The sequence below is a fragment of the Chiloscyllium plagiosum genome, unplaced genomic scaffold, assembly GCF_037043375.1.
Source record: "Chiloscyllium plagiosum isolate Xiang-an unplaced genomic scaffold, Cpla_swu_hap1 HiC_scaffold_34, whole genome shotgun sequence".
Taxonomy (NCBI): domain Eukaryota; kingdom Metazoa; phylum Chordata; class Chondrichthyes; order Orectolobiformes; family Hemiscylliidae; genus Chiloscyllium; species Chiloscyllium plagiosum.
Window position 1 is genome coordinate 14,330,227 of NW_028270172.1, and position 13,487 is coordinate 14,343,713.

The 13,487-nt window shown below is 43.3% G+C and overlaps 1 protein-coding gene across 8 annotated transcripts in view; it reads right to left on the minus strand.

Moving 5' to 3' along the window:
* Positions 1–4,844: 4,844 nt before the first annotated feature.
* The window catches only part of rreb1a (ras responsive element binding protein 1a), a 235,269-nt gene continuing 226,626 nt past the window's right edge, over positions 4,845–13,487 (minus strand). For 7 of the 8 annotated variants that reach the window (XM_043719503.2, XM_087978500.1, XM_087978498.1 and 4 more), the window contains one exon: positions 4,845–7,199. In XM_043719503.2, coding sequence (XP_043575438.2) covers positions 6,643–7,199 — 557 coding nt within the window. In that variant the 3' untranslated portion in view covers positions 4,845–6,642. Of the gene's footprint in view, positions 7,200–7,888; positions 7,998–13,487 lie in introns of all 8 variants that reach the window. The other variant, XR_015752812.1, reaches the window with a different exon arrangement.

The following is a 13,487-nucleotide window of genomic DNA, read 5'->3' on the forward strand; positions in this document are numbered from 1 at the left end:
TGAGGAAATGTAAAATCGATTAATTACTAAATCTGGTAAGTAACTATATCTGCATCCACAACTTAGTCTGGCAGTTTATTCCACTTACAAACCACTCTGGGTAAAAGTTTTGCCCCTCGGGTCCCTTTTAAATCTTTCTCCTCTCATCTTAAAAATATACCCCCTAGTTTTGAACCCCCCCCCCCCCAGGAAAAGATCCTTATTATTCACTTTATTTTTGCCCCTCATCATTTTATAAACATTTATAAGGTCACCTCTCAATCTTCTGTACTCCAGGGAAAAATGTCCCAGCGTATCTTTATAACTCCAACCCTGGCAACATCCTGGTAAGTCTTTTCTGAACCCTGTCCAGCATAATAATATCCTTCCTATAGAAGGGCAACCAGAACTGTATACAGTATTCCCAACGAGGCCTCACCAACGTCATGTACAATCTCCAACATAATATCCCAACTCCTACATACAAAGATCTGAGCAATGAAGGCAAGCATGCTAAACAGCTTGACCACTGTCTACATTTGACGCTAACTTTAAAGAATTATGTACCAGAACCCCTGGGTCTCTCTATTCTACAACACTGCCCAAGGCCCTACCATTAGTGCTGCCCTTGTTTGTTTCACCTTGCATCTATCCAAATTAAACTCCATTCCTGATGAAGAGCTTATGCTCGAAACATCGACTTTCCTGCTTCTCGGATGCTGCCTGACCTGTGCTTTTCCAGCGCCACACTTTTTGACTCTGATGTCCAACATCTGCAGTCCTCACTTTCTCCCAGCTACTATTGATCCAATTGATCAAGATCTCTTTGTAATCCAATAGGTAACCTTCACTGTCTAGTAGACAACCAATTTTGATATCATCTGCCAACTTGCTAACTATACCTCCTATATTCTCATCTCTATTATTTGTAAAAATGTTAAATAAAAATGGACCCAGAACCGATCCCTGTGGGACAGTGCTGGTGACAGGCCTCCAGTCTGAAAAGCAACCCTCCACTACCACCCTCTGTCTCCTAATGTCAAGCCAATTTTGTATCCAATTAGCAAGCTCTCCCTGAATCCCATGTAATCTAACTTTACTAATTAGTCTACCATGCAGAACCTCACTAAGCACTTTACTAAAGTCCATGTAAATAATGCATACTGCAAAAATCCATGTAAACAATATCTGCCGCTCTGTCCTCATCACTTGCTTTGGTTATTTCCTCAAAAAGCTCAATCAAGTTTCCCTTACACGAAGCTATGCTGACGATCCTTAATCAGGCCTTGCCTCCCCAAATGCATTTAAATCCTATCTTTCAGAATCACCTCCAATAGCTTACACATCACCAATGTCAGATTCACCCGTCTATACTTCCCAGGCTTCTCCTTACACCTTTTCTTAAGTAAAGACACAACATCCGGTTTTCTCCCACAATCCAAAGATGTGCAGGTCATATAGAGTAGAGGAACAGGTTTGGGTGGATTACTCTTCGGAGGGTCGGTGTGGACTTGTTGGGCCGAAGGGCCTGTTTCCATACTGTAGGGAATCTAATCTAATCTAAATTAGTTACCCTCCAGTCCTCTGGCACTTCACCCATGGTTATAGATTATACAAATATCTCTGCCAGGGGCCACGCAATTTCTTCCCTAATCTCGCACAACGTCCTCGGATACACTTGATCAGATCCTGGAGATATATACTCCTTTATGTTTTCTAAGACCTCTAGAACTTCCTCTTCAGTTACGTGAACTGTTTTCAAAACATCAATATTTATTTCCCTGTGTTTTCTAGCCTCCATTTCTTTCACCACAGTAAAAACTGTTGCAAAATATTAATTTAGTACCTTTCCCATCTCCTGTGGTTCAACACATAGATGACCTTGTTGATCTTTAAGGGACCCTATTCTCCCCCTAGTTGCTATTTTGCTCTTGATGTACTTGTACAATTTCTTTGAAGTATCCTCTTATATGCCATGGCTATCCCATATCCTCCTCTTGCCCTCTTGATTGCCTCTTAAGGATGCCCCTACACCCTTTATCCTCTTCAAGAGATTCATTTGATCCCTGTTGTCAATATATGACTCTCTCATTCTTGACCAGAACCTCAATATCTTTATTTTCCCATCGTTCCCTATTCTTACCAGCTGATTTATCTTTCACTCTAACAGGAACTTAATGCCTCCGAATTCTCGTTATCACACTTTTGAAAGCCTCCCACTTATCAGTCATCCCTTTACCTGTGAACAGTCTACTCCAGTCAACTGTTGAAAGTTCCTGTCTCATACCATTAAAATTTGTCTTCCTCCAATTAAGAACTTTATGGAAGGTCTATTCTTTTCCATAACTATTATAAAACAGAATTGCAATCACTAGTCCCAAAGTGTTTCCCACTAACACTTAGGAAATAAGGCAGGGTCAAGTTTAGCTCCTTCTCTAGTGAGTATATTTACATATTGATAAAGCAAGTTATCTTGAACACACTTAACAAATTTATGACCATCCAACCATTAGCACTATGGCAGACCTAGCCTATGTTAGGAAAACTAAAATCCTCTATTATTACAACTCTATTATTCTTACATATTTCTTGAGATTTCTCTACATATTTTCTCCTCAACTTCTCTCCGACTATTGGGGAGCCTAGAATACAATCCCATCAAGGCAATCATCCCTTTTAGTTCGAAGTCCTACCTATATAACTTCACTGGACAATGCCTCAGTAATATCCTAAGTAGTAACGTTTTCCTTAATCAAAAAGTACACTCCCCTTCCTCCCTTTCTATAGGATCTAAAAGCTGGAACATTGAGCTGTCAGTTCTGTCCCTCCCTCAGCCAAGTTTCTGTAATAGCTATGATGTCCCAGTCTCATATTCCCAGACATGGCCTGAGTTCATCAGCCTTACCTATAAGACTCTTTCCATTGAAATAAATGCAGTTTAATTCATCAGTTACTTCTTTGTTTTAAAAGTTTTGATGTAGAGACCAATCTAGTTCACTGGCATCTTTTAGAGAATGGAGCTACTATTTTTACCAGGTCTAACTTACATGTGATACTGGACCCACAGAAATGGAGTTGATTATTTTCCTTTTCTTTATATGCTCTTACACACAATGTTTTCTACCCCCCAATCACCAAATCCTATATGGTCTTTTGTTCCCCCCCCGCCATCTATTAACCATAGAAAGTGACTTTTAGCTGCCCTCTGCAATGGTCAAGCAAGACACTCCGATCGAGGGCAATTAGGGATGAGCAACAAATGCTGACTTTGCAAGTTACACCCACATCCCAAAAACAATATTTAAAATTCTGTGCAACCATTTACAAAGGTCCCTTCTGCATTTATCAGCCTGTGGTTTCAGCTGGAAACTGCATTTATGCAATCCCAGCAGATGAGGTTGTGGGCAGACCTGGTCACAATGCCTTACCACAATTCATGCTCTAAATTCAATGGATATTTGGATGAGGTTCCAAAAAAACCTTGGAACCGTATGGAGAGAACGGAAAACACTTGGAGCAAATTCCTTCATTTACAATCAATCTGCTCTATATTAACTACCACTTTTTTTAAAAAAAGTGTGGAAGTAGCCAGGCAGAGAAAGATAAACCACTCCCATGATTTATGCTCCAAATTGTACGTAACTCACCATTTTGCAATGACGATGGGTCAATACTATATAAATCTGACCAAGTTCATAACAATGAAGTGTCAGCAGCTTTAAAGACAATCTTTTAATACTTGGCAGTTAAGTGTTCAGGAATTGCAATTGCAGATTTTCTCATGAAATATTTATATTATCATAAATTCCCATCAGTCCACACCAACCCTCCAAAGAACATCCCACCCACCCCCATCCTATCCCTCTATCCCATGGCTAACCCACCTAGCCTGCATATCCCTGGACACTATGGACAATTTCCCATGTCCAAATCACCTAACCTGCACATCTTTGGACTGTGGGAGGAAACTGGAGAACACAGAGGAAACCTACGCAGACACTGGGAGAAAATGCAAACTCCACACAGACAGTTGTCTGACGATGGAATCCAACCCTGGTCCCTGGCAGCAGTGGCAACCACTGAGCCACTGTGCTGCCCCTTTAGGGCAGTAATGTAAATAATAGTTTGAAGGCACTGTGTTTGCCAGTCTCCATCACATGGTGGTTTAGAGACGTACAGCTGTAAATTCTTGATGGCTGAATTACAGCACACAGCTGAGATCAAACTAAACAGCATCAAAATCAAACAATGTGGTTCACCTGGGGGACAATCTGCACAGACACACTATATTTTCGAACAGACTAAGAGGGCGAGGGCTGGAAAGGTCTCTCATGTCAAGTGATTGCAATAAAACACCCCCCCCAAAAGATTTTGGCCCCTGTTACACACTACACCTTTATTCCCTCCCATTACAGCCTAAGGTACCCAACAATCAGATAGTGAGACCTAAAACTGGAGCATGTACAAGTAATTTACTTAGAGACACACAATACAAGCAGGCACCTGTAAACATAAAAAGGCTACATACTAAAATTAGAAGTCCACGTGGAACCCCAAGTAATGGCCACGTCCTGAAGATAACTAAACGCTTGATTAGTATAAATAACTTAAAATATTAGATTAAGTATCAGCCACTTTAAGCTGTCGATTTTGCAACACATGACAAAGTTCTAGCCCATAGACTTAACAACGTGCTGAAGACTTTATGCAACAATCTCTAAACCACACAATAGGATAGCTCTGTTATCATGCAGTGGGGTCATGGAGCAGATTGAGAGGAGAGGTGAAGTGACAGTGGAAATAATCACCAATAGCTTTCTATTATCAACGCATGAACAAATACAGTGCCAGGACAAATAAAAATCTCAAGTATAACATTTTATTGCTTAGATGGTTTTATACAGAACAGCTTTAAATTTTTGCATTGGAAATAAGTACCAAAACTCTGTGATTCTCTGTTCATGTGGCATACACCAGATGTGTACATAATATTTAGCAGCAGTAAAGATTCCCTTTACGAAAAAATATGGATTCTGGATTTTCAAACAATGTTTTATGGATTAATGCATTACTTTTATTTCCTTTTAATTTTCCCCCATTAAAGTTTCTTTCCTTCTTGAAAATAGACAATAATTCACTAAACCTCTGGTAATAAAAAGCTCTTTAATCATGGTGCAGTGAAAAGTGACTGTTTTTTTCTTTTTTTTGAACAAGCTGTAAACCAATTAATTATCGTTATTTTTCTTTCACAGTCAAGTGCTTCATGTAGTGATTGAATCGTCTCAGCTTCAAGTTCTTAAAGTGGAAGAAAATTTGGAACTAGAAAGGGATTTAGTAGATGCAATTTTTTTTTGAAAAGCCCTGAGAGAGACAGTCGGAATTACAAATAACTGATAAAACAAATTAGTTCCACATGCAATCTATTCTAAGATTCACCCATAACTCAGCACAAAATAATTTTCTCCTTTTCACAGCTTTTGAAAAGAAAACGCAACAGATTTGCTTCAGTCAGACAACAAAACCCACTAATAAAAGAATCAATAAAATGTGGCAAGGGCCATATAAACTAATATTGCCGATACAGAAAAAATACTAAATAAAGCTTTAAATCAATAGTGATTATTGCTAGTACACTGTTCCAGCTTAACGCTGGGAGAATCTTTTTCCTTGCTACAGTTCTGCATTATATAATTGATTAATGGCTGCTCCCAAGGATGCTGGATTAGACCATCGAGAGCAGAATTGTAAATAAAAAACCTTAAATTCTTTTGTACTGAATTTCATATTGATATAAGATTTAACAAAAAAAGTGTCTCCTAATTCATTTTACCTTCTTAGTCCCATTTTCTTGTTTCTAGCCAAAACAACCCAATGCGCATTAAAAATGGAGGGGGAATCTTGTGGAAGCCATCTTGCATTTTCACAGACAGTGGCAAACAAGTTCCACCTTAATCAAAATACATCTTAAAAGACCAAATTACAAAAAGAAAACAAAACTGCACTGTTGTGCACACCATAAATGGAGAACAAAGTCATATTTGTTTTGTGAAAGAAACAAAATAAAAAGCCATAATTGCTATTTTGCCCCTATGTTTGTTATTTATGGTGAAAAACTGGCCCAGAGATTGTCAGTGTCATTGATCACTGTAAGGCCTTTCTGGAAGACTTAGTTCAGCAGTTCCTCATTAGGGGCCTAAGCACAGCCTATGCCAAGTGCATTTTGATGCCCCATTATTATGTGTTATTTGTTTTAAAAATCAGCTTTAAAATATAAACACATCACAAAGGAATTTGATACTTCCCCAAGATTGTTCTCAAAAAAAAAGGCTAGCTCTTCTTGTTGTACTTATTTTGAAACAAGGATTTTCGAGCACTTCTGAACAGAACTTTAGTTGTGCACAGCAATCAGGTCATAAGGCACTTGGAAGATACAACATGCAGTCTGGAGAGTTGCACTGGATTCCTCTCACTCGTGTCTCTTAAGGCGTTCCATCGCACCAGAGTTAGAAAAAACTCTGCCCGCACACAGGCGGACTAGAACAATTCACCACAGCAGCCTCATCCCTGCTTGGTGTTTTGCGGGTACAAGAGAGTTAATTTCATTCCAAAGTATGGTGGCACAGCTTTAAAGCAACAAAAACCTCCAGTTCCTTGGAAGCCACATTATTCCACTCCAAGCAGGCAAGGAGTAGACTCCACTGAGCCCAGGACATGGTTCATTGGCGCCCCACTAGGTATTCCCAGAAAGTTCTGGATGATATCTGAGGAGCCTGTGGAATCAGCAAGTGTCTTCTCTGAGTTTTTTAATGATTCTTGGTCGTTGCCCTGAATAAGGAAGGTTCCTTGCCTCACACCATTGACTGCTGTTGCTGGGCGAATGAGGCTGTTCTCTGGCTCGGCTGCTTTGACACCTGCCTGGCTGGGAGATTGGCTCGTTGTGGCTGTCACTGGGCTCCCTGCAATGCTCAGTGGCAGCGGGGAGTCATTGCTGAGGCTGATGCTAGTGACTGTCTCGCTCTCGTTGTCCGACAGCTGGCTGGAGCCCGCCTGTTCGGCCTCACTCTCACTGTCATCCTCATCCTTGGACAATTCATCGTCGTTCTCACCCGGATGTCTCTTGGCCACCTTGGCTCCCTTCTGATGGATGCGCTGATGGCGGACAAGGCTGTGTTTCAGGGTGAATGTCCTCTCGCAGGTCAAGCATTTGTACGGCCTTTCACCTGAAAGAGCAATAAGTGGAAACATTATGTTTTTGACCACAGTGATGGCCACAAGTGCTAGCACAGACTGCCCAACAACTGACAGCTCCCCAACTGACAAACAGTGTACAGCCCAATCACTGCTTACGTCACCCAGTAAACCTCTGCTCTCTGAATACAATGGAAGCTGGGAAACAGGCCTTTCGGTTGCCATAGGGGTGCAGGATATAAAAACCTGACCTCTGATACTTTCCTGGTAACTCAGTCACTACCAAACATCAATGGAAGATCATACAGTGGTCCCTCCATACCCGCAGGGGATACATTCCAAGGCCGGCATGGTGGCTCAGTGGTTAGCACTGTTGCCTCACAGCGCCAGGGACCCAGGTTCGATTGCCGCCTCGGGCCACTGCCTGTGTGGAGTTTGCACATTCTCCCTATGTCTGTGTGGGTTTGCTCCAGTTTCCTCCCACAGTTCAAAGATGTCCAGGTCAGGTGAATTGGCCATGCTAAATTGCCCATAATGTTAGGTGTATTAGTCAGAGATAAATGTAGGGGAACGGCTCTGGGTGGGTTACTCTTCAGAGGGTCAGTGTGAACTTTTTGGGCTAAATGGCCGATTTCCACACTATAGGGAATCTAATCTACCCACCCTGGAAACCTGAAACCACGAATAGGCGTGAACCCATTCATTTAAATGAGAAATTTACCTTCCCGGCAGCCCCCGGTCCCAAAATGTTCCCAGTAATATGTTCAAGCTGCGGTAAACCGCGGGTTAACTGATATCACGGAACCAATTCCACAGATACAGCAGTCGACCTGTACTTTCACAGGAAAACTTTATCAGTCACTAATAATTGACAGTTATGACTTTTAAATAATCAGAAAAGGCCGTTCAGCATGTCGGGTCTGTACTACCAAAACTATGCTAAGATTATACTCATCCCACTTTTCAGCACTTTGTTCAGAGTCTTGAATGTTACAATATTTCGACTGCTCATCCAAGTAAGTTTTTAAAGGCTGTAAAGTTTTCTGCCTCAACTATCCTCCCTATACTTTGCACCCATTCCGTCTTGTGCTTCCTGACCTACTTTGGTTCCCATCAACCGCCATCAACCCAAACAGGAGAATGCATTCCAAATTCCCAACACCATCTGGGGGGCCCCTCCTGTTTGGGTTGATTGTGGGGGACAGGGAACCTAAGTAGGTCAGGAAGCACAAGACGGAATGGGTGCAAAGTACAGGATCAAGGGGCCAAATGGCCCGCTCCTAATTGTCCATTTCTCCCTCAGGGACAGGCTGCAGTTCCAGCAATGGCCACCACTCAATTCTGGTGTTGCTGAGACAACAGTGATGGGTCAGTGGCTCCCCTCGGGAAGGACTTTACCCCGAGGGTCCCTCTCTGATGCAATTATGGCTACTGCCAGGATATCATTACTGTTAGCCAGCCAGGTTTCTGACTGGCGCTGTGCTAGCAGACATTCTGGAGACAAATACAGGTTATTTGTTCTCCCAACCCAAAGTCCGATATCCCCTCCCTCCTGACAGTGGGGGAAATACAAAAATACTTGGTTAGAATCTTGCCCATAGCTCCCTCCTGCTCACACGCTCAGGAAACCACTGGGTTAAATAGCAGTGACCTCCATCTTGCTATTTAAGTCAGAGGGGCCACTTATACTGGCCCCAAAACGGTTTGATGTTGTGGGAAATTCACAATTTAGCCAACAACTAACTGATCTAACACTTCACAAGCAGACAAGAATATAAGCTAAACCAATGCCAATCTCCCCCACTTCCCCCAAAAGGTTCCCAGCTGTGCGGAATACAAGGCCATCCTGGACAGTTAAGGGGCTTGAGTCAGAGTCAGCACATCTTGTTTTCATTTTCCCAGCTTCAAACAAACTGACAATGTGAAAATCAATAAAGAATCATTTGTTAACTGGCACTAGCACACTAAGCATTAAAACAAATGCATACATCTGCTGAGAAATTGAACTAAAACACTGTTCTAACTTGTTTGCAAGACTGGGGTTTTTTTTCTTTGTGTTATAATCCAGGGGTCTTCGCAAGAGGCCACGTTTCATTTTTCACAGAGCTGTGTACAATAAGACTTTTGCAAGTTTCGCTATTATCAAAAAACATAAAACGTGCATCTTTATGAACAAGCTTCACATGGGAAGGTTATTCCACTAATTTCCTGTCATCGTGTCAATCACTGATTTAGTGAGATGTTGGCAATGCAGCAGTCACACCAATGTGGTTTATGTCCCAGCTCTACTGACAGTGCCATCACCCTCCGACTCCCTTTGCATCATGGAAGATACTTGCGGGTTGTTCCTGCCACTTTTCAGGGAGGCCACTTCTCTCTCACAGTCTCTCACTATCTCCCTTCCAACTCCACTGTTCCTTGCCAACTCACTACCCCTGTCACCCTAGTGCCCAGATAAAAACAAATGGTGTTCTGACTGAAAAGACAGACTTCATTTTGGCCAAGTTTACATCTCTTGGTGCACCATATTTAAAAAGTAGCCTAACTGAGCTCAAACCTCTCAGGCAGATGTGCGTAAAGTACCCAAGGGAGAATCTGTTACTCAGGTATGGATTCCAGGACACTGCTGAGTAGGAGTGTTCGAGGAGAAAGTGAGGTCTGCAGATGCTGGAGATCAAAGTTGAAACTTTATTGCTGGAACAGCACAGCAGGTCAGGCAGCATCCAGGGAACAGGAGATTCGACGTTTCGGGCACAGGCCCTTCTTCAGGAAAGAAGGGCCTGTGCCCGAAACGTCGAATCTCCTGTTCCCTGGATGCTGCCTGACCTGCTGTGCTGTTCCAGCAATAAAGTTTCAACTGAGTAGGAGTGTTGCCAGCTCTACTTACAAAGTCTTTCACTTGTAATGAGGAAGAAAACATGGCCTGAGGATGAAGATTGCCTCTCAATTTCCCAGTGCTCTGCCAATCACAGACTGTCTTTTGCCTGAATTTGATTTTTATTAATGGTGAGCCTCTCAATAACAAATGTGGGACAGAAACAGCCTGAGACTGGAGAAGCAGCTCCTTGCAAATTCAGTCATGTCCACCTGCCTGTATTTTAAACACAGGTCTGTGGGGCCTGACACTAGTGTGCAGTCTGTATGTCGGATACCTCTGCTTTAATCATTAGATACTACTTTGTTCTGACAATGAGGATCCTATTGGGCATCCAGTGAGGTAAATTTCTTTCCTACGACTGTATTTCTGGTGGAAACTCACAATAGACTAAGAAAAGATAGTGAGGACGGTTTAGAAAATAATGCACAATTCAGGTTACCATATATAAAGAGGACTAAGGAACTGGAGAGGGTGCAGTGAAGATTCAGAAGGATGATACCAAAAACAGTTTATTTACCAGTAAAGAATTTACAGGCCAAGTCTCCTTTTCGCCTGTAGAAAGGCAACTGAGGGGTGATTTTGAAAGGACAAGCACAGAATGTTTCATCTTGTGGGGTGGAAGGTGGGGTCACATAGATGACTCTTTCAAAGAAATGGCAGGTTGGCTGAATGGCCTTCTGTGTTATATGATTCTACATTGGTAACAAATTCAAGTGTGAAAGGGGAAAGTGCTTCATTTTTCTCTCAAGGAAACAAAATCCTGCTGTCCCAAGCTGCAAGCTCACCCTCCACCTCTTGGGAAGTTCCCCAAATCCTCCATACAAACCTCAATCTCCCCCCAGCTCTGCGATCCTCATTCACCAGATCATTCAGCACCTCCGTCTTGATCACCCCCTTCTTCTTAACCCAAATCATCTCTCCTGCCCTGGCCATCCTCTACCCCCATGACCCTTCCCCTCTCTGCCCTTCCCCCAATTCCCCAATTGTCCATTGTGTGCAGGAGGGTTCTCTGACAAAGTACGTAGACAGGCCAACAAGGGGCGAGGCCACATTCTATTTGATACTGGGTAATGAACCTGGCCAGACGTTAGATTTGGAGGTAGGCGAGCACTTTGGTGATAGTGACCACAATTCAGTTATGTTTACTTTAGCAATGGAAAGGGATAAGTATACACTGGAGGGCAAGAGCTACAACAAGGGGAAAGGCAATTATGATGCAAGTAGATAAGATTTAGGTTGCATAGGATGGGGAAGGAAACTGCAAGGGATGGACACAACAGAAATGTGGAGCTTTTCAAGGAACAGCTTACAGTGTGTCCTTGATAAGTATGTACCTGTCAGACAGAAAGGAAGTTTACAGTGGAGGTGCCATGGTTTACTAAGGAAGTTGAATCTCTTGTCAAGAGGAAGAAGGCAGCTTATGTTAAGATGAGATGTGAAGACTCAGTTAGGGAGATTGAGAGTTACAAGGTAGCCAGGAAAGACCTAAACAGAGAGCTAAGACGAGTGAGGAGGAGACATGATATGTTGTCGGCGGATAGGATCAGGGAAAACCTTAAAGCTTTCTATAGATATATAAGGAATAAAGAGTGACTAGAATAAAACTAGGGGCAATCAAGGACAATAGTGGGAAGTTGTGCGTGGAGTCAGAGGAGATGGGGAAGTGTTAAATGAATATTTTTTTGTCAGTATTCAACTGCAAAGATAAATTCCTAGGGCTAGATGGGATTTATCCTAGGATTCTCTGGGAAGCCAGGGAGGAGACTGCCAAACCTTTGCCTTTGACCTTTATATTGTCATTGTCTACAGGAGTAGTACCAGAAGACTGGAGGATAGCAAATGTTGTTCCCTTGTTCAAGAAGGGGAGTAGAGACAACCCTGGTAATTAAAGGCCAGAGCCTTACTTCGGTTGTGGGTAAAGTGTTGGAAAAGGTTATAAGAGATACGATTTATAATCATCTCAATAGGAATAAGTTGATTTGGGATACTCAATATGGTTTTGTGAAGGGTAGGTTGTGCCTCACAAACCTTAATGAGTTCTTTGAGAAGATGACCAAACAGGCAGATGAGGGTAAAGCCGTTGATGTGGTGTATATGGATTTCAGTAAGGCGTTTGATAAGGTTTCCCCATAGTAGGCTACTGCACAAAATATGGAGGCATGGGATTGAGGGTGATTTAGCGGTTTGCATAAGAAATTGGCTAGCTGAAAGAAGACAGAGGGTGGTAGTTGATGGGAAATGTTCATCCTGGAGGTCAGTTACTAGTGGTATACCGCAAAGATCTGTTTTGGGTCAACTGCTGTTTGTCAATTTTATAAACAACTTGGATGAGGACATAGAAGGATGGGTTAGCAAATTTGCACATGACACTAAGCTCGGTACAGTTGTGGATAGTGCCAAAAGATCTTGTAGGTTATAGAGAGACATAGATAAGCTGCAGAACTGGACTGAGAGGTGGCAAATGGAGTTTAATGCAGAAATGTGTGAGGTGATTCACTTTGGAAATAGTAACAGGAATGCAGAGTGAATGGTAAGATTCTTGGTAGTGTAGATGAGCAGAGAGATCTTGGTGTCCATGTACATAGATCCCCCAAAGTTGCCACCCTAGGTTGACAGGACTGTTTAGAAGGCATACAGTGTGTTAGCTTTTAATGGTAGAGAGATCGAGTTTTGGAACCATCAGGTCATGCTGCAACTGTACAAAACTGTGGTGTGGCCACACTTGGAGTATTGTGTACAGTTCTGGTTATCACATTATAGGAAGGATGTGGAAGCTTTGGAAAGGGTTCAAAGGAGATTTACCAGGATGTTGCCTGGTATGGAGGGAAGGTCTTACGAAGAAACGTTGAGGGACTTGAGGCTGTTTTCAATAGAGAGAAGATTGAGAGGTACAAGATAATCAGAGGGTTAGACTGGGTGGACAGTGAGAGCCTTTTTCCTATTCTTCCCCCTCCCACCCCACCATTTTCCACCATCCCCTCATCTCTTCCCATCCCCCCCACCTGCCATCTCCCTATATCCCCATCTCCTCCTCCACTGCCATCACTCACCCCCATCCTCCCGATCACTAGCCCCCACCTGCAATTCTCTCGCCCAACCCCAACACCCCATCTCTCCCCCCTCCTCCACATCTACCCCTCCCCATCACTACCCCAATCCTGTCTCTGCCCCTCTCCCGTCCACCCCCCACTCTGCCCTGTCCCCCCAAATCTCCGCCCCGTTCCCCCCCACCTCCGCCCCGTTCCCCCCCCACCTCCGCCCCATTCCCCCCCCACCTCCGCCCCGTTCCCCCAAATCTCCGCCCCGTTCCCCCCCACCTCCGCCCCGTTCCCCCCCACCTCCGCCCCATTTCCCCCCCACCTCCGCCCCATTCCCCCAATCTCCGCCCCATTCCCCCCCACCTCCGCCCCGTTCCCCCAAATCTCTGCCCCGTTCCCCCCCA